Source organism: Dipteris shenzhenensis, chromosome 27 (genome assembly GCF_047967505.1).
Source record: "Dipteris shenzhenensis isolate YYH24624 ecotype China chromosome 27, Dip_SZ_1.0, whole genome shotgun sequence".
Taxonomy (NCBI): domain Eukaryota; kingdom Viridiplantae; phylum Streptophyta; class Polypodiopsida; order Gleicheniales; family Dipteridaceae; genus Dipteris; species Dipteris shenzhenensis.
The window spans coordinates 25,738,238-25,763,010 of record NC_141622.1 but is presented as its reverse complement, the minus strand read 5'-3'; the positions used below and the strand labels follow the sequence as shown (position 1 = coordinate 25,763,010).

The 24,773-nt window shown below is 45.1% G+C and overlaps 1 protein-coding gene across 4 annotated transcripts in view; it reads left to right on the top strand.

Annotated features, from left to right (window-relative positions):
- Positions 1–883: 883 nt before the first annotated feature.
- Positions 884–24,773, top strand: part of LOC147884090 (purple acid phosphatase 10-like) — a 91,398-nt gene continuing 67,508 nt past the window's right edge. The window contains exons 1-5 of one of the 4 annotated variants that reach the window (XM_087398087.1): positions 884–1,093; positions 1,684–1,901; positions 1,991–2,191; positions 2,344–2,455; positions 17,977–18,200. In XM_087398087.1, the coding sequence (XP_087254213.1) occupies positions 1,710–1,901; positions 1,991–2,191; positions 2,344–2,455; positions 17,977–18,200 (729 nt within the window). In that variant the 5' untranslated portion in view covers positions 884–1,093; positions 1,684–1,709. Of the gene's footprint in view, positions 1,094–1,142; positions 1,282–1,536; positions 1,902–1,990; positions 2,192–2,343; positions 2,456–17,976; positions 18,201–24,773 lie in introns of those variants that run through there. The other 3 variants (XM_087398085.1, XM_087398084.1, XM_087398086.1) reach the window with 3 other exon arrangements.

Genomic DNA, 24,773 nt, shown 5'->3' with positions numbered 1-24,773 from the left:
CTCGTATACAAAAAACTTTGTACAAAGTCTTAGGCATAGGTCACGATGAGATGATTGTTAGCACCATTTTTTGAAGAAGCAGAGTGAAGGTAGCCTGAAATTGTCAAGCACTAGTATGTGCAATACTTTGTTGCAATTTGATGCAGAAGCCTTGAAGAACGGGCCGCCCATTTTCATGCTTAACACCACTCTATTGCGATGTTAACAGAAGGTCTTGAAGCTCTGGATTCAATGGCCGATTATGTGGAAGAGAAGATGTCTTCAACTATTTATAACCTTGATGTGGGAATATGTAGGGTGTAAGTGCATTATCCATGCGTTTTTTTAAAAATGATGATTTTTTAACACAAGGAGAAGAGCTTAGGAAATGTTGTCACATGCACCCTTGGACTCTACTATCTTTTGGATTACTACCCTTGGACTACCATCCTTGGACTCTTGGACTACTATGAGCTCTTGGACTACCACCCTTGAATTACCACAAGCTCTTGGACTACCACCCTTGGACTCTTAGAGTACCACGGGCTCCTGGACTATGCCACATGCCACCCTTGGACTGATGAACTACCACATGAGCTCTTGGATTATTACTCTTGGACTTTTACATGATTGACTTTTATGGACTCATGAGATACCACAAGCTCTTCCCCCCCCCCCCTCTCCCCACACACACACACATGCATACGTGTAGGCAACACAAATACACACTTGCACACAGGAAACACACACATGCTGATAGTGGCCAAAGTAAGAGTTTGGAGGACCCATGGAAGCGAGTGATACTTATCCCCTTGGCGTTAGTGGCCATCTTTTGGGTGGTAGTATGAAATAGAATAGAATTTTCCTCTTATGCGGAATCTTTCAAGTGAAAGCTACGTACTTCCTATACCAACGAGTGGAACTGTGTACCCACAAAGCTACTTACTCACGGAACAGAAATTTTGTGGCAATGCCTCTGCCATCCTCAATCAGACCCATTTAGGAAATTCCCTCCCAGCCAGAGTTCCCCCACACCGTTTGTTTTTGTTGCAATTGGACCTCCCCATCATTGGTCATCCACACAGGAACCAACTCTGCGCTTCTTTCCAAGAAGGTCGGCGCCAGACCATAATTTGAAAAATATAGTTGCATCCTCAAAGTCACAACTTTAATGCCATATAAAAGAAGCAGAGGTCCCTTCGAACTCGTAATCACATGCATGATGTCGATGCAATGCCTTAATTGTGTGCCATAATTTTGCTTCAGTACTAGAATCAAATTTGGGCCGATTGTGATCCCCTGGTAAAGTCAATCCACTGAAATACTTGGATCAATTCTTAAAGGTCCGGTTGTCCTTATGGGCTGTTCTCTAGAGTTTACGAATGTGCATATTTTGCCTTTGCTTTCAACTGAGATATCGATTATACGTTTGTGGTCTTCGTTACGGAAATTTGGAATAGTTCGCAAAAACAACTCGCAGATGTAGAAGCATCTTTTATACTGTAATTAATGCAAGCCAAAAGATGAGACGTGATTTTTACTGTCTCAATACCACAGGCGAAAAGCAAGGCACATATGTCCTTCCACATAAGAGTAGCAAGTATTTCAGATGGGAAGGTCATTGATGTGTGGTCGAGACGATACTTGTCTATCATTGAATTCTTCGATTTTCCTCATAAAGATAAAAAATTTCCTGCACCTCAGGTTACTGGCTGTCAATAGTTGCAATTATGAGTCAGGCGCACTCCCTGTTCTTTATGCTAGCCTTGTCATGCCTCATTGGCTCCATCCTTTTATCGAAAGCAACCATCAGCTATGCAGGAAAGACTAGCCGCCATGTGCGGAAGCTGTCAACATCACAAGATATGCCAATTGACAGTAAAGCATTCAATATTCCAGAGGGATTTAACGCTCCACAACAGGTCAGCATCGCAATTATCATGGAATTTCCAAGGTTTCCGAACTTCTTGGAAAGAGGCAACCTTTGATGTATAACTTTGTAATGGTTTAGGTGCACATAACCCAAGGAGATTACGATGGCAAGGGAGTAATAATCTCCTGGGTCACCCCTTCTGAGAGCGGATCGAATATCGTATCTTATGGCTTAGAAAGTGGCAACTATGAACATAACGTGGAAGGCAATGTGACCAGTTATAAATTCTCTAACTATACATCGGGCTTTATCCACCACTGTGCTATACAAGGGCTAATGGTATTAAACTCCTTGTACCTTTTTCTGCTAGGAAATGCAGGAACTATGTGATTTCACATAGGCAAAGTTGGTTACACCCACGAATCATGAGAAGGTGCACATATAATGAGCTTGTTTTTACCGTTTTACGTTTCACTTCAATGTGGTTGCAGTATGACACCAAATATTACTATAAGATTGGAACAGGAGGTTCTGCTCGTGAATTTTGGTTTGTTACACCTCCAAAACCTGGACCAGATGCTGCCTATACATTTGGAATAATTGGTATGTGAAGATTGAAATTTCTGAAGCTCAGAAAATAGTCTATTTTGGCTTTTCTTTCTATTCACGGAATTGTAAAAAGTTTTCAATCTCTTCCTTATATTACAATTCTGGGGATAAGTATTTCTTGAGAATGGAGAAAACTTACATTAGATCCAGACTTTTCCTCTTTCTCTAGCTGGACACGATGTTATTCTTGTTCAAGTTGCATCTGGAACAGGTGTTCTTGCTTGTTTGTTGTTGTGTTTGCTTGCTCTTCTCATTGGGGCTCAAGGTCCTGAGCTTATTCTTCATGTTTCACTCTAGCTCTTTGGTTCTTTCTGCCCATTGCATCCTTGACTGTGTGGCCTGCATCCGCACAAACAGTCTTTGTGATGGATTTGAGAAAGAATTGTAGGTTTACAACCACCGTTGGGAGCTGATGGTGTCGGTGGGGATGTCATGTAGGTAGTCTCGCCCATGTGAGATGGAGTTTATGGTTTTCAACCTTGTGGGTGACTATCATGAGGTTAAAGCTACACTAATGTTTTGTTCTTCAAGAATGAGTTTGGGTGTATGGCTTTTAAGAACACTTGCACATGCACATGCACACGTGTAGAGATATGGGACACACACAGGGGGGTGTGTGTGTGTGTGCATATATAATTTTACTTAACAAAGTGTGGCATATATCTATGTACATACATATATACAGATTTATATGTATGTGCATATGTGTATGCCTGTCTGTCTGTATGTATTTGCATGTGTGTGTGCCCGCACGCACACACTTGTTCAAGGGGAGATGATTAATTGACATGCAGTCAGTGTGGTACCATATGGCAGCATGTGAATACCAACACCTCTCATCCCCATTCGCTGCATGGATGACGAGAAGTTCCTCCATGGTAACCTCTGTCTCTTTACCTCGGTCATCCCGCTCTCTCTATCTAGATAGATGATGATCTTAAATGAGACGTGTGTCGTGCTAAAAACTCTGCAATTACAACACCATATGGAGTGCACGCTTCCACGGGTCATACGTGAGAGCATCATAACCTGTAAGCTAATCCACTCGATCCCACTATGATTCACTTCCTAGAAGGCTTCCACGTATTGCGCTACTCGTCTAATTTGTTCAAGATCATAATTAGTCTTCCGAAGATTGACCTTCTGGTAGAGCGGCCAAGTGGCTTTATATAGGCCTGCTTGTGTGTCTGAGGTGAGGACCACATTGCCGGCAAGTGTTGCCATTGGTGTTGAACCCTATTCACCCAATGTCTCTACAAAAGAGGCCAACTCATCGATGTAGAGGCTGAAGAGTGCGGGGGACGGGGCAACCAATGGTGCTAACTACATCCTTTAATCTGCCTTGTGTGGCGCACACTCTGGTTGGGACTCTCTCATATACTCTCATATAGTGCGATAGCAGCCCAACTGATGTCATTTGCAGTCCCCATTGTCCTGAGACATGAGATGAGGCGAGTTTGCACTCTGGCTGGAACTCTCTCATATAGTGCCATAGCTGCCCAACTGATGCCTTTTGCAGTCCCCATTGTCCTGAGACATGAGATGAAGCGAGTTTGTGTGTCTGAATTGAATGCCTTGTGGAACTAAATGTAGCAGTAAACCTTCTGCTTTCAATGAAGCCTTTTTAATAAGGGCTTTGAGAGTGAAAGATATGTCTGGAATGGAGTGGTCTTGTTTGAACCATGCTTGACCACAGACATGCTTGCCCCACTCGGCTTGCTTTCTAATGTGTATCGTTGAGCCATATATCTTGGCCATTAGATGGCCTACCACGTTGGGTCTCTTTCTTTGTTAATTGAGACAATGATGTTGGTATTCCAAGCCACAGGAACATGTTAGATTTGTCATTGCACCAACCATTCATTTCAACAGATCCTTTTTTGGGTGACTTTCTTGCAGAGTTGGCGGTGTAAGGAAATGAATGCTGCCACTATATGGATTGAGTGTGTCAAAAACAAGGCTCTAACATCAAAGGAGGGTTGGCTATCTATCTTTTAGGATTGTGTGAAGGTAAATATATGGTATCGAGTTATGGTGAAAATCGTTGTGATATCAAGTGGAACTAATGGCATGTGGTAGGTCAAGGTGATAGGAAGAGATGAGAGCAGGTGCCTCCTAGCATAAGAAGAATTCACATTGCACCAACCATTCATTTCAACAGATCCTTTTTTGGGTGCAGAGTTGGCGGTGTAAGGAAATGAATGCTGCCACTATATGGATTGAGTGTGTGAAAAACAAGGCTTTAACATCAAAGGAGGGTTGGCTATCTATCTTTTAGGATTGTGTGAAGGTAAATATATGGTATCGAGTTATGGTGAAAATCGTTGTGATATCAAGTGGAACTAATGGCGTGCGGTAGGTCAAGGTGATAGGAAGAGATGAGAGCAGGTGCCTCCTAGCATAAGAAGATGAATTCTGATGCAGATTACGTGGTGAAAGCAGAATGAAGACATAGCCAACCACGCTATGGTCGCCTTCATGCGGTCGGCATGACAATCTCTACAATCCATCGTATTCCTGCTAGTGTGCTCATCTATTTAGTATTTCTCATATTGTGTGATGCATGTCCCCCAGGTGTATTTGTGGATGTATGACTGTTGAGTGTGTGTGTGTGTGTGTGTGTGAGAGAGAGAGAGAGAGAGAGAGAGAGAGTTTAGTAAAGTCTTCGAAAGACCGAGGGTCTATGAGACTGAAAAAACCAGATACAATGAGCTGAATGGGCGGAACCTCTAAGCGGAATGGGTGGAGCCCATGGGGAGCACAAAAGCTGTGCTCTATTCTCAGTGTGGTGATCCTTGAGATGCTGATGGAGGAGTCAAGTCAACGGGAGGATCCGGTGATGTATGTGGCTGTGGTGGCATAAAACCCACGATAGAGCGCTTGTGATGCATGGTCCGCTGTGGTCTCCTAGTTGTTGCCTTGCGTCAACAAGTGCCACTCACACCCGTTGGCTGTGCCTCTGGTTTGTGAATATGGAGAGAAGATTCCCTAGTCTGATCTACACGTTGACGGTTTGGCATATCTCTCGCTCCAGGCCTCGGCTACATCATCTCCTTCGGGCATGCTGGTTTGTGCTATCTAACTGGAAAACTCAGTGATCACACTCCGGGCTGAGCATCTGCCCTGAGCGGCTTTTTTCTATGTCATACGGCCTCATGAATGAAAGTTGCCAAGCATCTCAGGTCTGGGTGAGACAGGAGGCTGGATAGGGGTCCGAAATTCTTTGAGCATATCAATTGGGCAGTTTCGTGTTTCGTCGCACCTACCACCCATTGAGAGTGGACGGGCGCATACCTAGAGAGGGTCACATCCGTACATTATGTGATCTACAAGAAACCGAGTCAGAGGAGCACTTTGCTTTTAGATGCCCTGTTTACTATAAGATCCGAGGTTGTTACATTGTCTTTTTTGGATGGGGGGGGAGGTGGATCTGTGTGTAGCCTAGTGGGTTGATGAGTTCCTCATCTGATATCCGTAAGCAATGATATTTGTAGAAGCTGAGCTTTATAGGAAGCTTGCTAGAGGCTAACCAGGTCTTGAATGTGTGTAGCTATATGAGATCCTTCCAGATACCTATAGCCTTGTGGTAAATGAGTGGACCAGAAGGGGCCCAAAGGCTATATTGAAAGGGAGGTAATCCCCAAACTCTCAAATCATCTACGTGTATGGGACGTACCAACACCTCTGATCGCCCTCAACTACTACAATCATGGATGAGGATAAGACCAGCCATGATAGCTTGCGTCGGCTTGAGGTTGAGGAACCCTAATCCCGGTCACCTAGAATGTTGCATAAGTTGTAGTGGAGGAACCCCAGACTCATCTAGCATGTGTCTGATGTGGGACTAACGGCTTACTACAGATCATCCATGACAATTGGAGAACCTAGAGTGTCTCTATATGGGCCGAGTCTACCTCCAATAGATCAGGCTGCCATACATGCCTGTTGGGTGGGCCAAGGAGTCAAAGAGAAGAGACTTGGTCCGGGGATCCTCGAAATGAGAGTGAAAGCACCACCGCTTAAGTCTAGCAAGTGTGGCCTATCCCTTGCTTAGTTGGGCCTACATCACGGGTCGCATCGTCAACATCGGGCCAAAGTAAAGAAACATAGCTCACATAGCCCACATCAGAAACGATTAGTGTTTTCAACCTAAATGAGGTTAGAACTTCGGAAATCGAAGGGAACATGTTCAGTATAAATAAAATCAGTTTTAGAAAGCCCTATGAGTGAAAAGCGAAATGTGAAAATCACTTTCTGGTGAACTGAATTGGAGAAAAAACATCACGTAAGAGGAAGCATAGTGATTGATAGAACTGAAGTATGCGAAAGATACTTGCCTTGTGACTCATCTTGGGCTATGAAAGGAAGAAACATAGGCTGAAGCAGAAACTCCAGCAATTCATCAAGGAGTTCATGGCATAGTTACCAGGGAATGGCATTCTGACATCCGGAATGTCTGGAACGCCGTTCCGGAAAGCAAGGCGGAACTGGAATGGCGCCTCGGAACGTCCCCCCCATAAAAAGGAAAAACAAAGCTCTTTGAAAGTTTCAAATGGGTATTTTAGAGCTTATATGGAAAGTTTAGAGCTGTAAAATGTTAGTTTCTTTCATAGTTTTATGTCATATGATGACGTGTCATGTATAACATGGCGTTCCGGTTCCCGTTCCCCCTTCCTGGAAGGCTTCCATTCAAACACCCAAATATTCGGAACATTCCTGTTTCCTTGTAACTATGGTTCATGGAGTAGTAGAAGAATGAAGCGAAGTGTTACAAGTGGACAGCAAGGAAGATGGCTAGGAAGGGCGATGAGAGCAGTAGGGAAGGATGAGGATTTGCTAGAGAGAGCAATTAGACTGCTTAGAACTGATCCCAAACTTCTTTTAGGGCTTGGGTGAAAGCAGAAAGCTAAGAAAGCACCAAAAGCAGGCCCAAAAAGCTGAAAAACGAGATCTAATATCGTATTTTCTAATTGTAGTATTTGATTAGTTATTCTAGGTTAGAATAGTTCTTAGGAATCATTTTAATCCTTCAATTATGTCTCTCCCCTCTACCCATGTACAAAATTATTTAAATCAATCGGCCTAGAACATATGCACATCCTAGGTTTGCTAGGCTCATAACTTGACCTAGACGACTCAGAAGTTACCCAAATTGAATCTGTCCTTTAGACCTCGATGTGCTCTATCCAATGTGCATGTGAGTGGTTAAGGTGCTAAACCTAACACTTAAACATTAGGGGTTTTGAAGATCACATGCGCCTCACGGTTAAACACTACGTAATCTTAATCTCCCCTCATTAAGCTAAGCCAACACACTAAGGATCACCCCCAAAGCCAATCCGAAGGTGCACATAATCAATTAAAATTAATTAAGTTAATAAGTGTAGAACTGCACATCCTAGGTTTGCTAGGCCCATAACTGGATGAGACAACTCAGAATTTGCTCAAACTGAATCCATCCTTTAGAACTCTACGTGCTCTATCTAATGTCCGTGTGAGTGATTAAGGTGCTAAACAACATTAGAGGTTCTGAAGATCACATCCCTCTCACGGTTAAACACCATGTGATCTTGATCTAACCTCATTAAGGTAAGCCCAACACACCAAGGCTCACCCCCAAAGCCAATTTGAAGGTGTCAGGAATAAACCATGTGTATTGAAGATCCATCGGGTGTTAGAAAAACCTTGTGGATGTGCGAGGCATCATCAATCTTGTACGGCAAGTTGATAACTTAATATCAAGTGGAGGGTGATCCGGTAGGACATAGTCAAATGACTTGTAACTTCATTGATGTGAAGTTCACCTCATGCACTAGCTTCCAGCATCATGTCACTAGATATGGCTAATATGGATCCATCACCATACTATAGATGGTGTAAACAAGACCATACTGAAGATGGCAAAAGTAAACCATATCAAAGATGGTATAGTCATACTGAAGATGACAAATCACATTGAAGGTGATATATCACTCTGAAGGTGAGAGAGTCACATTGGAGGTGACTTAGACACGTTGAAGGTGTCATGGACACACTGAAGGTGTCATGTGCTACCCTTGTAAACAATGTGGTGGTCATGCTGAAGGTGACAGAAGCTATACTGAAGATAGCATAAATGGTGATCAACCATGGTAAGAGCTCTGAACTGTGAACAACCATGCGCACAGGATTTGTAAAAGATAACCAGCCAGGGTGTGATGCCTTGTCACAAGAACTCACACAAAGAAAACTCACACGTGTGGTTAGTAAACATGTGATTGTAATAAATGAAAATAGGATATCCAATAATGATCCAAAAATGTAGTGGAGAAAGGTGTAAGTATGAGAGAGAGAGAGAGAGAGAGAGAGAGAGAGAGAGAGAGCACTATCGCTCAAGCCTTATCTCCTACTTAGTCGGGCTTGCATCGCTGGTCTCATCATGAAGATTGGGCCAAGGAAAAGCACTGCAGGCCAATGCAAATAACAAAAATAATAAATGGAAAAAAGAGGAAGCATTTACTTGAAATAGTACGTCCCGCTCGGTGTTGTGGACTAGCCCTACAAAAGAGAAGAAACAACCCATTTTTTCAAATAAGATGTTAGAGGAAGGAGGAGATTACAAAAGTAACTTCTTGAAAGGGGGAGATTGAGGAGACAAGGAAAGGAGGAGATTGAGGAGACAAGGAGAAAGAGAAGGAAGAGAAATACAGAAAAAAGAGGTGAGTCTTCTTTCTTTCTTGAAATTTCGTTTTTTGTTTCAATCCTTTGAAAACAAGCATGAAAACTAGTTTACAGGTTTAGCAATACAAGGAGAAGCACTCACATATGTGTGGGATGCAATGATTTATACCAGTGTCTCATTAAAGGCGAACTACTCTCTGAATCAAGGAGCCGGCAAGAGATGAGCCTTCCCCTCCTAGTGTCTTGATGAAGGTCTCAAACTTCTCGATGTAGAGGCCAAATAGAGTTGGTGATGATGGACAACCTGTTTGACCCCAATAGTGCTCTTGATCTCCTATGTCCACCCTGTAGTCGTTATAACCCTGCCCAAGACCCTTTCATAAAGTGTCATTACTGCCTAGACGATCACCTAACCGTATCCCAAATCCTGCATGCGTCTAATAAGATGGGCTGTTGGGAATGTATCAAAAGCCTTGCAGAAGTTCACAAAGCTGCAAGAAACCCTTTATCTCCGTGCTTTTGCCTCCTCAATGACACCTCAGCGTGTAAGGATGTGATCTAGTGTTGCATGATTAGGGCAGAAGCCTGCCTATCCCTTAGCTTTGAGTCCGTGGCGCTCTACAAACTGGTAACCTGTGTATCGAGCATGGAGGCATAGATCTTGGACATGACATGCCAATTGAAAAGAAGCTGATGAACAAAGATGCTAAGGATTCACTACAGAAGGCTATTCAGTGAAATGCTGCCCTCAGTAAAGCACTTGTTGAAAATATAATCATCATCTTGACCTATCGAAGTCTGCATGCGAGAATCGGATCACCTCAGCAGAGTCTCTTTGTGCCTCGACAACTCTATCAAGTGTAGGTTGACACACAATCGATGTTTTTTTAAAAGTGAATGTGTTGCAGTAAACTGGTACATAAAATGATAGAGAAACATCAAGAATACTAGAAACAGAAATATAAGAAAGCATAAACAGCATAGAAACTGAAATATAAACTATATTGCATAGAAGAGCTACGACATCTAGCCATCATATGAGGAGCGTGACACAGCCATTGGTATCCACCACAGAAGCAAATCACGGGATGAAGGTAGAAGCCAGTCGATCAGAGATTCCAGCCACAATTACGTGAACACAAAACACAAAGAGTTCACCAACCAAGCTGCCAAGTCTCTCACAACTTTGTCAGCTTATCCATGCAGCCCAACTGCCCATGCAAACTGCCACGTGCCCACAAGCATAGTCACCCCTTCATTTTATGCTAACTCAAAAGACCCTAGCACGGTTGCACTAATTCCAACACCTTCCCTCAAACCGAAGGTAGGGGCTCACAGACAGGCTTTTTCAAAATGAATAAACATTACCCAATAAATGGTGAAACCTTACAGCAACGAGTCGCACCTTGCAAAGTCACAATAGTCTATAAATAAGCATGAACCTTCAAAAGATTACCTTCACAAAGCAAAAGAAGGAATCTCAACCATGAAGGCTTTAGCTAAACAATCAAGAGTTCCATTGCCAAAAGGCTAACAAGGGATTTAATTGACTCAAACATCAAAATTATGAACTACTAAATGACATCAGACTTCTCGGAAAGTGTAGTCATCATCAGTACTTGGTCCAACCAAGCACAATCCTGCATACTCATCAGCAACAATATTCAAAGCTTCCTTGTTCTTCTTCTCTGTGTCTTCTCGCTTCTTATAGCAATACTCTTCCTTATGACCCTGCTTGCCACAATATCTAGATTTTGAATTGATCTTGGTTTTCTTTCTTAAGGAATTTATTTTTGCCAGTAGCTGCCTTCGTAATATACGCTTGCTGTTCATATGGATATACTTCACGATTACGTTCATCATCCAAGAGTGTGGAGGTCATCTCGTTGAGGCTTATGTAACTATATCCTCCCAGATCCACTAGTTGTTTGACAATGGAACGAAGCTTGCCGAAGTGCTCTCCAAGCTTGACTTCTCCCATCCTCCCAGATCCACTAGTTGTTTGACAATGGAACGAAGCTTGCCGAAGTGCTCTCCAAGCTTGACTTCTCCCATCATCTTCAGCCTAAACAACGCTTGTTTGAGCAAAATCTTAAGAGTTCTTTAATCTAGATCCAAACATCATTTCTATTCAGTGGACAGACACCATGCCCCTCTTGAAATAAGTAGTGATTTTGTGCTCTTGAGGTATGTTTGCTTCCCTCCGTGCCTCAACTCCCAACAGATGGGATCCTCAATGCATGTGAGACACCTTTGCCATCTTAGAACGTGAGTGTGATAGAGCTGGAGCTTGGTGGGGAACTCTTGATCCCCCCCCCCCCGGTCCTGGTCCCGGTCGTGTGGAGCCTGGAGTATATCTAACTTTATGGTACAACTGATCTCATAGTCGAGAGAGAGAAAGAAAGAAAGAAAAGAAAGAAAGTTTATTTAAGTCTTCTGGGTCTATGAGACTGTGAAAAATTCTGATACAAACAAGCTGTGTGGGTGGAGCTAATAAACGAGCATCCACTCCAATGCAGAATGCAAAATGATAAGTGCTGAGAAAAAGAAAGAAAGATGTATTAATGTCCGCGGGAGGCCTCACTCACAGGCCTATGGACAAAGTACACCAAAAAAAATACTCATACAAGCCTCAACAGGCTGGAGTAAAGGGCACGCTAGGGCCCTTGCTGACTTGTGCTTATCTAAAGAGCTCAATAGCTCAAGAAAAAAGAAAAAATCAAATACAAACGGAAGCAGACTGAAAACTGGGACTTAGAAACTGAAGCTCGGTACCATGGTGGCTTGTCTGCGAGTAGTGAAAATATCTCCGATCTACATCTGTTTCACGCTATTTGGGGGGGGGAGTCTCCTCGATCTCTGAACCGGTTGGGCTATGTTCAAAGTGACCCCTCATCTTGGGCGGTGTCCCTTGAGGAGAGCTGTGATAGGACGGACCTCAATAGAGTGTGCACTAGTCGCTTTCCGTGTCGCAAGTGGTCTCTGTGTGTCTCTCTCGGCGACACCGTGTTGGCTTTCTCTGTTGATCAAGACTGCCCACATATCAGCTAGCTCCTCCTTCTCCACCCCGTTGTGCCTTGGAGCGGACTCATATGTTAATCTGACATAGTATTTTCTCCCTGTGTCAATGCATGACAAGTAGATAGAGCCCAATGCAGACCTGGTCATGGAAGTGGATCAGTTGTGAGAGTGGACCGAAGCCATCCCCCTCCTGGTAGAGACAATGGTATCGTCCCAAGATCTCATAGTAGGCTGGGTAGGCACAAAGAAAACGTTCCTCTGTCTCAACCACTCCCAATGTGCATAACATACAGATCCGTTGCTCTTTGAGTATACTTGCTGCTGTCCTTGCTTCAATCCTCAGCTGATGGGATGAAAGCCGCATCTGTCCAATGGCGATCCTTAGTGCATGTGAGACTTGTCTATCCTCGAGATACCGAGCTTTGATGATGAATTCCTCCTCTGATATTCTTAGGAAGTGGTCGTGATAGAACTGGGTCTTGGTGGGGAGCTCCTGATCCCCCCCCAAGTCCGAGATGTATGGAGCTGGAGAAGATCTAACCGCATGATACTGTTAATCTCATCTCGTGGGATCGCCTCAGGAGGCGCATCCATGTTGTACTGAAAGGGGGAAGCCCGTCCATTTGAATACCTTGCTTGGAAAACCATGTGGATATACGTGCATACCATGTGTCTGCCCCGCTCTTTGCTGGTCGTTTGGATGACTCTAGGGCCAGCCTCGGTAGTCTCCATCAAGGTAAGTTCCAAACTCAGTGGATGAATGTCACTGTCTGAAAGATGTAATCATCCTGTATCCATCGAGGTAAGTCCCAAACTTAGTGGATGAATGTCATTGTCTGAAAGATGGCATCAACCTGTAGAGGTGTCATGGTGAACTATGCCTGTACTATCTGATGTGGGACTGAGGGCTTGCTCCAAATCATACTAGACCCCATTGTCACTTGTGGCCGCTCAAATCTCCTCCACTATGGCATTAGGAGATCACTCCCCCAGAAGGGTGCTGCATACATGGCAGTTGGTGGCACTAACGTGGAGAAAGAAAGAAAGATGTATCAATGCCCTCGAGAGGCCTCGCGGGCCTATGGGACAAGGTACAAAGTAAACCTGAAAGGAAAATCTGATACAAGCCTCAGCGAAGGGTGCACTAGGGCCCTTGCTGAGTGCTAAACTAATCTACGGAGCTCAATAGCTCGAACAAAATCAGATACAAATATATAAATCAGAGTCAGAGACTAGCTGAAGTAGACTAAGAGTTGGGACTCAGAAGCCGAAACTCGGCACCGTGGTGGCTCGTCTGTGGGCAGCGAAAATGTCTCGGATCTGCGTGCCTCACGCAATGGTGGTGGGCGAGGGCGTGGTCTCCTCGATCTCTGAACCCATTGGGCTATCTTCTGAGTGATCCCCAGTCTCGGGTGGTCTCCTTTGAGGAAAGCTGTGATAGGACGGACCTCAATAGAGTGAACTTTAGTCGCTCTTCGTGCTCTGCAGGTGGTCTCTGTGTCCCTCTCTTAGTGATCCAGGTTGCCCATATGTTAGCTATCTCCTCCTCCTCTACCCCGCTGTGTCTTGGAGCTGACTCAAATGCATAGAAGTCTATAACGTGTCGCTATGCTTTGTCAGCCTCTGTATCCTGTGGTTTGGTCGCTTCCTGTTGCTCTCTAATCTATCTTAGTAGAGTCTCCCTATGTCGGCTCATCTCCAGTAGGTATAGGCCAATGCAGACCTGGTCATGGAAGTGGAGCAGTCGTGAGAGTGGGCCTAAGCCGCTCCCCTCTTGGAAGAGGCAATGGGACCGCCCCCTGATCTCATAATAGGCTGGGCAAGTACATAGAAAGTGCTCCTCTGTCTCAACCACTCCTAGTGTGCATATCATACAAATCCACTTGCCTGCTGCTCTTCCCGTCTCAGCCCTCATCTGATGAGATGAAACATGCATCTGTTTAATGGCGATCCTCAGTGCATGCGAGACTCCTTTATCCTCGAGATACTGGGGTCTGATGATGAAACCCTCCTCTGATACTCTCAGGAAGTGATCACTATAGAACTGGGCCTTGGTGGGGAGCTCCTCGTCCCCCCCCCAAGTCTGAGATGTGTGGAGCTGAAGCAGATCTAGCCGTATAATACAGTTAATCTCGTCTCGGGGGATCGACTTAGGGGGTGCGTCCATGCTGTATTGAAGGGGGGGGAGCCTGTCCATCTGAATACCATGCCTGGCAAACTATTTGGATATCCTTGCATACCGTGTGTCTGCTCCACTCTCTACTAGTCGTCTGGATGACTCTAGGGCCAGCCTCGGTAGTCTCCCTCGAGGTAAGTCCTAGACTCAATGGATGAATGTCACTGTCTGAAAGATGGCATCAACTTATAGGGGAGTCATGACGAACTCTGCCTGCACTATCTCATGTGGGGTTGAGGGCTTACTGCGAATCATCGTGGACCCCATAATTACCTGTAGCTGCTCAAATTTCTTCCACTCGTCTTCGGTAGATCACATTCCTAGAAGGGTGCTGCATACATGGCAGGCGGTCACACGAGTGTGTCGAAGAGCCAGCTCTCCATCGGTGGGTTCTGGAAGTGTGCCTGGAAGCATTGTCTCTCTAGTTGGGCCAAAGCAGTCCACCCTCGCGTGAGTTGTGCCTGGGCTGCATGTGTCATCGTGAAGAGGAGTCTTGTGAAGACTGCTCCCAAATATGTGTAGAACTGCACTAGCTTCACTGGCTCACCACGGTAAGTGAAGTTGAGTCGATGGGCCACTACATGTGAGGTGTTGAAGATTATAACCTTGGTCTTCCCAAGGTTGACAGTCAAGTCTTTCTCTCTACAGATCACCTTTAGAGCCTCTAGATGTCTCTGTAGCCATTCCGCTGAACATGATATGAGGACTATGTCATCAGTGTATAACAATATCTTTATCATGAGATCAGCCAGTAGTGACCCCTCGCCTCCTAGGCGGTCTACGAAGGATGTGATCTCATCAATGTAAAGCCCGAAAAGTGTCGGTGAGAGTGGACAGCCTTGCTTCACCTCGATCGATTTGTCGACCCAGTCTGATAAACCCCCTGGGACACAGACTGTGCCTCTGACTGACTTGTATAGGCTCATCACACCCCAAATCAGCATCTCTGGAATCTGCAGCTCCTGTAGTCTTTTGATCATGCGGGATTGTGGGGCAGTGTCGAAAGCCTTCCAAAAGTCTACAAAGCATGTGTAGACTTTCTAGCATCTGGACCTCGCCTCCTCAGTGATAGCTCTCATAGTGAAAATGTGATCTAGAGTGGAGTGCTGTCTCCTGGAGCCTACCTTTCCTAGTGCCCCCATAAAGCTTGGCCAGATATGACCAATCATGAGGGTGAGGTAGTTCCCAATCTCCATGGGGTCCCTTGCTTTGTGTATCGGTACAATAGTGGTGGTGCTCCAAGCAGGTGGGAAGCAGTGACAAACAGCCTGGTGGAACATTTGTGCTAGGACCGTGGCTAAAACTTCCTGCCCATGCGCAAAGTGCTTAGTCCGTAGGCCCTCATGATCCTGTGCTTTCCGATTGTGTAATCGGTGGAGTGCAGCCCGTACATTCTGTGTGTATTAAAGTCCTCTTGAGAACCTTTAGGATCTATGGGGCTGGTGATCACAATCAACAAATAGTGATATTTTACATCCGGTGAAGTAAAATACTATAGACTTATTATGTAGTTAGTACTTGATGTGCTAGCTTGTGTGCTAGCCCAAGTATCTTGTCGCGGTGTTCCAAAACTTCTTAGATAACTCCCTAGCTTTGTGGCTGGCTGCTCTACCAGAATTTTCAGGGTTGCCTCTGTTGTCATCATATCTTTCTTTGATGTGAGCATAAGCCCGGCATCTTAGGAGTACTTGCTGCTCATTTTCTGCCTCCCTTGTAGGGAAGATTTTACATATTCTTTCTTCTGTTGGGACCTAGGTCTTGTCCACCTTCCCTTCTCCACTTCTAGATCATGTGAACTGGTTCTCATTTGCATATTCGATGCATTTTAAACATTGATATGTATTCCCCACCCGTAGCTGTCCATTCGATTAATTTCCTTTTTGTAGAACTGCTTTTTGGACCCTGGATCTTGCCATACTTTTTTTAGTATCTTTAATTCCCTGATCTCACACGCATCCTGTGGTATATGAGCAGCTGTTATACCCCATAATTTCATCCCATGTTACTGGCATACCATGGTTTGTAGCTTCCGAAACCGGCCTTCAGTTAACTAAAGGCCAGTAAACTGTAACTGACTTAGCATACACTTCATTCACAACATTTCCAGCCACTTCCATTAGTTAGATTCCACTTAGAAACAACTTTAAACACACTTGTAGTGAGGCTAGAGTGGCCGTGCTCCAAAACCAAACACCAAGGACCCCCAAACACTTTGGCGCCCCTTCCGGTATTTATTTAATTCTTCAGGTAATTGCAATTGTGCAATTACATCAAGGGCTTACCCTTGCACTCTGCTGCACTAGCAGTCCACTGCCTAAGCCAATAGTTGGCATCAGAATGTATCCAACTCCCAGGTGTCAGTGGAACCCAACTGTCAAGGCATAGCTAAGGCATTCCACACTTACCGTGCCCCACTGAAAGTGGCAATGCATTCCTCAAGTCCGAGAAGTGCTCAAATAGCCTCAAGGCATAAGAATTTCAATACATTGTCCCTCTAGCACCTTTCCAGGCACACCCTCTGTGGCTGGTTGTCTGTTTACAACCTGTATGGCCTAGAGAGAGCCCCGAAGCAAAACAGAAGCAACAACAACTTCAAAAATGACAAATGCAATCCAAAAGGAAGTCAGAATATCCATACTTGCTGTCCTTGGAAGCGGGGCAAGCTCTTTCCTGCACCTACCCTAGGCTAGTACCCCAAGCCAAAGGTAGTCATAGTTTCCAAATTCACATCCGCGTGACAGCTTCCAATGCCTTGCGAGGTATCCTGCTGGCATCCATCTTCTCAACTTTGTTGAGGTTGGCCATGAATTGGCATAATGCCTTCCCTTCGAGAGGTATCATACTTGTATCGATTAGTAGGATGGGGTAGGGTGTTTGTGCCTTAACCCCCAATTCCCCTATGAAAAATCTTTTAGCTTTCTATTCTCTTCCCGAAGGTCCTAGAGAGCCCGGGAGCCCATGTTGGACACCTAGAAAGGATCATTGTTTCTAGAAGCATAGTGTATAGAAACTTCCTCATTTCCAGATTCCATAGGTGTGCCTCCCTGCAGTTGTTTTGGAAGCTGTACAAGGCCTTGAGCCTTCTTTTTACACACGCATGCCACTTGTAGTCTCCCTTCGAAGGTAACATCAATATGTTTATTGCGAGTCCCAATCACGATGGCTTTTTTTTTGTGTGTGTGTGTGTGTGTGTGAGAGAGAGAGAGAGAGAGAGAGAGAGAGAGAGAGATGTATTAACGTCTGCAAGAGGCCTCGCGGGCCTATGAGACCAAGTACAAGCCAAAAAGTAACTCATACAAGCCACTAAGGGCTGAAGCAAAGGGTTCACTAAGACCCTTGCTGAAAGCTAAAGTGCTAAACTAGTGAATCGAGTGAATCAAGTGTCCAGATACTAGAGTAGCAAAAGCAAAATAACAGCTAAGTATCAGATGCTCAGAGCTAGCACTCCCAGTACATGCTCAGGTTCCGTATATCCAAGTAACCTAGTGGCTCTCTGATGAGATGTGAGGAGCTCTCGAATCTGTGTCTGTCGAGCTGTCTCTCGACGTGGGGGAGGGCATGGTCTCCTCGATTTCTAGATCCAGTGGGCTACGTCAAGGGGGAGAGAGAGAGAGAGAGAGAGAGAGAGAGAGAATTGAACACATATGTGCTATGACAGGGGATTTGGGTCAAACATATGATTCGTATAAGACATTTGAACATTATTTGAGGTCTAATGGACAGACACTTCTATATGTTGGGGATCTTTCATATGCTGATACCTATCCTTTTGACAATGGTATGCGTTGGGATACTTGGGGCCGCTTTGTTGAGCCAAGCACTGCTTATCAGCCATGGGTTTGGACAGCAGGGAATCATGAGATTGAGTTCAAGCCCCAACTTGTATGTTGCATTCTTGTGCTTTTTCTTTCTTCACTGCTTTTATTGTTTTCAGGTTCTTATTTTCTACAAATAGATGGATGGATTTGATATCATGCTTTATGCATATTGTATGATTTAACATGTATGAAGTTAACGTTGGAATTTGGCTAGATGATCGTTTCATCAAGACAATAATATGCTTTTCTACATTTCAATAGTATCCCTCATCAACAATTTGTCTTTATAATGATTGATCCACTTTCTTGGAGAGTAAAATACCTAGCATGATGGCATTATAGGGATATAATCTTGTTCTTATTGTTTAGGAGAAAAAGTAATTATGTATGTGTTGAAGCTGCACCCTATGATGAATGTCCACAAGCATTCACAGTTTTTCCTTATATACTTTAGAATATCTTCATCAATCTATCCATTATTTGAGCTTGGCCAGGTTGATCTCAAAATGATCTCAAATGGCTTGCAGTCTTATCATGTAGCATTATAAATATCTTCTCCTATATTACAATAAAATGGCCTCTGCTTACCATGACAAAGGTAAGTAAAGAGTGTGTTGAAAATTTTATGCCTTTCATCAAACTTGCGATGATAGTTTCTTAAGCAAGTATACGGAATCTTAGCATTTTTGTTTGCTTTCAAAAAGCAGGGGATCAAATAGTTTTATGTGCGTGGCTTGCCTCCATTTTTTTGAGGTTTGTTTTTGTGTGCAGGAAAGTGAACTTTTATATGACAGAAATACAGGAATACAATAAACTCCTGTGGAGACCTCATACACAATCATGCAGAAAAGAAATGAGGTTGTCGAAACTAATTTGGAGAGTGATAATGCCATAAGGGCGTGTGGCACCAAGCATGTATGTAATACCCTGCCATATCCTTTGAGCCTGCTACAGCACTACATGTAGTGCTGAATGGGCTTGAGTTGTGAAACACTGCATGTATTTCCAAATTCATGCTGACTGGGAATCCATCATGCTGGAAGAGCCAAAAGAACATGGAATTTTTTTTCTTCTGGTAGGACCTCAAGAGTCATCTCCATAAGTGAGTGTACATGAGGATTGTAATGTCAAGGCTCTCCCAATGTGCTCGTTGAATAGTATCCAATGCAGGCCTCGAAGCCATACTCGTGTAGCATTCTTAACTCTGTAATTCTTAACCCTAGGGGTGCTCTCTAAGAGAAATCAGGATGAGCATGAATTAGCCTAGTGGAAGTGATGATGGGCACCTCAACTGTTCATGTGGGTTATCGGTTATGAATTTATGGTATATTCTTGAATGTGCAAGCATTTCTTGAAAACGCAGCACCTTGGCAGTGATAAAAGGCCAGCCAGGTCTTGTAGAAGAATTGCCTTGTGTACAAAGACTCTTTTGGGGAGAGTGTTGAGATGGAATCCTTTCTTAGCACTCCTATGTATTCTTGTTAATGTTAGTGTTGTAATGCTCTATCCATTTTGGCAATACGCAGTGGTGTAAAACTCAATTTCCCTTTTTGTCCATGGAAGTGTAATTCGACATTCGCTTGCTTGAATAAACAATGGTTTGCTACTAGGATATGTGTTAAGTTAGCCTCCCGGTGGAGACACTCGGCATAGACTGCTTGCTAATGCGCTTAAGAGGAAGAATGCTATTTGGGTCATGGACAAGTCAGACTCATTGGAGTTATTTCATGGATAGTTCCTTGTGTTTGAAGCATGTCACACTTGCGCCAACCCCTTTAGTGTTGACACTGAGTATTGTTTTTTCCAGAGAAAAATAACTTTCTATTAATGCTGGAGAACCCAACCATACAGATCATCAATTTGAAAGGCGCTGATCATGGGAAATAAAGAGAAACCGGCTGTTTAAAAAACCAGTCTGTTTCTAGAGAACGCAGCTCACTGCCTAGGGAATCTCTAGAATAGGGACTAACAACAAGGGTGGAGCACTAACATTAAAGATACATGCAAGACAAGCGCAGAAACGCTCCCACCTTTTGGCAGTCACCTTAAAACCTGAAGTCCTGTGCTCCCAAATGGCGTGTAGGTTGTAGATGATGTCCTGCAAATGAGGTGGCTCCTGCTGGCCTCCCATCACAAAATTGCAATGGGCGACCCAGATGTTCCAAGCAGTGATGCTGGACACTGTTTACCATACATATCCTCAGCTGAAGCCAAAGGGCTCGGTCCTGAAGATCCACCGGCCTTGGATCCTGTAGGCTGTGGAGGCTGGATCATTGGAGAAGGGATGACCACCCTCAGTCAATTAGGCGACCATCCCCCAATTGAAGTCTCACTGTAGCCTGTGCGTCCTGGCAACAATCTGGTTGGCACCCAACCATATCCTTTGTACTGTGGGGCAACCCCAAAGACAATGTGGGATCCGCCATCTACGCAATGGTGGAATCTACCATCTATGCACATCTACTCCAGCCATGGGTCAATGGGAAAACCTTAGTGTGCCACCATCTAGAAGTACGAAATCTTCCGCAGCTTGCGGCTGGTTCAAAGTTGTGAGCAGAACCAGGAGATAACCTCTTGGGAAACTTGCTACTCCACCCAGTGACACTCTCTCGAGGGAGTCTAGGCTGCCACCTCTAGCTGTTGCAGGCATTGACCAATGCATGTTGTGTATGAGAAAAAGGGCACCTCCTCCAGCGAATCCAAGCCCCCTACTCGTACAAGCTAAAACCACTCACTTAGATCCCACTCAATCTGTTGAAGAGGCTAGACCTCCCATAACCAAAGACACCACCACCGCCCTTCCTCCCCTACCGAGACTGGAACTTGGTCAATTGTCTAGTCCTTCCCAAGCGGTCCACTATCCTGATCATTCGCCACTCGAGTGAGTCTAGTGCCTCGACTACCTCTGGTTCTCCCGTAGTCTTGGGCTAAAGGTGGCGACCACGCCCCACTCTGTACAGTCTGCAACATTAGGGGCCAAGGGACTGCTGTAAAAGTTGGATCATGAGGAGACTCCTAGAAAGCTGCCTGTACAAGCGTAGGGGGGACATGGCTTTGTATAGTCCCTTCCATCAGGAATCTGGTATGGTAGCATCGATCTCCCTCCATTTGCTTGCCTACCCTATTAGATGAGGAGTGCCTGAACGTATGCCTCCACCTCTATGGGAGGGTAGTTCCATGCTCCGAAGAATGGTTTAGGTTACTATCACATTGTGCCCATTGTGCCCAACCAATGTGCATCCTTTGCCCCAACATGAGTCCTTCTTGGTCCCAAACCTTTGGATGCATCCTCTGCCCCAACATGAGTCCCTCTTGGTCCCAACATGACCTCACCAAGAAAAATATGAAGTTAAGTTGGACCCAAAAAGAAAAAGACTCCAATGCTTTGAAGCATGCCTTGACTACAGGTCATGTACTTATCATTCCTGATTCAAGGAAACCTTTCTTGGTAGCAGCTGATGCAAGTGGTGATTGCCTTGGGGCTTCTCGTACCTAAGAAGGTCATGCAGTGGCCTTTGAGCAGACGGTTAAGAGATGCTGAACTTCATTATGATATTTATGAAAAATAACTCTTGGTTGTAATTCATGCTCTAAAGCTTTGGAAGCACTATCTTTTAGGGATAGATTTCCTAGTAAAGATCGATCATGAAAGTCTCAAATATTTCCTAAAGCAGCCTCTGATTAGAGAGAGATGTATGAACTGGTCTACCTTTTTGCTACATTTCAGATCCAGTACACCCCTAGTAAAGAAAATGTAGTGGCAAACAGTCTCTCTCGTAGGCCAAGGTTCCATCACATCTCAGTTACTTACCACAATGAGCTGACAGCCCTTAAAGACTCATATGCTGTACCCTCCTGCCTACCAACTTAGAGATGGATACTTGTTTATGCAAGACCAGCTATGCATAACAAAAGAACTTAGATCCAAAGTGCTGGAAGAAAGTCATAATCCACCTTATGCTGGTCATAGGGGTGTTGTGGCTACATTTGCAGCCATGGATAAACTCTTTTACTGTCCTGACATGAAAAAGGACACTGCTGCCTTTATCTCAGCTTGTCTATTATGTCAAAAAGCCAAGCATCACAGAGTAAAAACCAAAGGTTCGCTACAGCCTTTACCCATTCCAGAAAGACCTTGGGAACACATCACTTTGGATTTCATCAATCAAGGCCATGATATGTAATCGTGGATTGCTTCAACACACAAGCCCACTCTATTCCTTGTAGGAAGAACCTCAAAGCCCCTGAAGCTGCACATTTATTTATCCGTCACATCTTTAGACACCACGGGATGCCCCAATCCATAGTTTCATATAGAGATTCTAAGTTTACAAGTAACTTCCAGCAAACTTGGTGTGAAAATCTTGGAACTCTTCTAAGTTTTTCCTCGGCCTTCCATCCACAAATTGATGGCCAACCAAAAGTAACCACCAACACCCTTCTGGATTTGCTTAAAATTAATGTTCATGATTAGCAAACCACGTGGGAAAAGTTTGTCCCAATTGTAAATTCTACTTACAATAACACCATTCATTCTTCCACTGGAAAGACCCCTTTTGAGATTATTTATGGAAGATCCTTACCAACTCCTTGTTGGAGATATCATAGCCAAAGAGTGTGTGTGAGATGTGATGTGTGATGTGTTGTACTAGGAGCTCTAGTACTAGTTCACGTGTGAGTCACGTGTGAGTGCCACATGTCTTTATGGGACTTATCCCATATGCACTTGGTGCAAGTGTGAGTGTGTAGCCTATATAAGGCTTGTACTTCACTTGTCTCATTTGATGATGATGAATGAATGAAAGCTTTTCATGGTTTCTACATTTGTGTATCATTTCTTTACTCCCTAGCCTATCTCTCTCTCCCACTCTTACCATGTTTCTAACATGGTATCAGAGCAAGTCAGCCCTGCCCTAATCAGCCCTGCCACATCATCATCATCTCCAGGCCTAACCCTAATTTGTTCCTCCTCTCAGCCGCCTCAATCTTATCTCATTCAGCCTCCTTTGAGCTGCTCCTAACCAACTAGGGTTTTTTCCCAGCCGCCTCTCTTTCCATAGCTTGCCGCCTCTAGTAGTGTCATTCCCGAGCTGTTTCGAGTGCTCTAGGTGCCTATTATTTGCTGGTCGGTACCCTGTTCTACAAGCGCCTGCACATGTGCGGTTTTGGAGCTCTCCATCACAGACTCTAGCGTTCCTAAGCTACTGCAGCATAGACGACCACTCCGAGGCTCCTGGTGCTTTTTTGACTTGTCTTGAGGCTACTGTTGGATTTTCGAGCCATTTTGAGGTTGCTGCTGCATAAACGCCTACACCAAAAGCATTTTCAGAGCTGTTCCTGGCTTCCAGCTCATTTAGAACAGCTGATTTTCAGACTGGTAGCCTGCTACATCATTTCGGACTGTTCTAGGGAGCGACCTTTCCCATTGGTGATCTGTCTTTGCAATTTGGAGTGCCCTGCTGAGCTGTTTTGAGGATTTCGGACCTGCTGCAGCACTTGGAGTAGTTTCCATGCTAGCGAGTGTCAGTGTGACCAGAAAACATATTTCGGGGAACTGAAACGTGAAGAAACATTTCGGCTAGAAACGTTTCTACGGAACGTGCAAAATGCGGCGAGTAGGGCAAAATTTTTGGGCACAAAACGCCTCGGGATGGGACATCCTGCGTGGTTTTTGCACTGAATCTACTCGATTGCAGCTCCTTGCTTGCCTCCATAGCTCCCTACTCTACCCTCCCTTGCTAAACCCCTTGCTTCCTAGCCCATACCCTCTACTTCTACACCTCTATTCTCTCCTACCTCTCCTCTAGCCCAGCCTCTCCTCTATCCTCTATCCTCTCCAACCTCTCTCCTCTCCAACCTCTACTTGCCTCTACAACCTCTCTCCTCTCCAACCTCAGCCCCGCCCCTCCGCCTTGCTGCGTCTCCTACCTGCAGCCCTACCTACATGCAGCCTAGCCCCTCCGCTAGCCCCTCCGTCGCCTAGCTCCCTCGCAGCCTAGCCCCTCCGTCGCCTAGCTCCTCCCTCCCGCTGCCGACCAGCTCCTTCCTCCCGCTGCCGACCAGCTCCTTCCTCCCGTCGCCCTGTTGCTGCTGCGCCTCCTGCAGCCCCTCCCATCGCCTGACTCCTCCCTCCCTCCTCCTCCTCCCTGCTACTGCTGCTCCGCCTGCAACCTCTCTCCCTCGTCGCCCTACTGCTCCACCTCTTGCAGCTCCATCCCCCGCTCAGCTCCTCCCTGCTAGCTCACCTCCTCCGCTGCCTGCTCCTCCCCGCCTCAGTCCTCCACCTCCTGCAGCCCTCTACCCCGTTGCAGCCCCTCCTCACTTCCAGCTCCCTCCACCCTACTTTGCTAGCTCAGCCTCGCCACCCTCCGGCTGGCTGCCACGTGCCACATGGCTATATCAACTGCGACGTGGCCTCGTGGCCTCCACTTAGGCGTTGCCAATCTTCATGGGGCAATCTTGAATCACTATGCCCACTATGCCCACGTAAGGGGAAACCCCCCACCTGAAAAAAACAGCAAGAACAATCAGTTCTCTATCCGATGGGAAAAGGAGGAAAAGGACAAACCTCAACAGGTGCAATCGAAGCTTGAGGATGTCAACAGACGCCTAAACCAGAGTGGTGGATAGTCAAGCG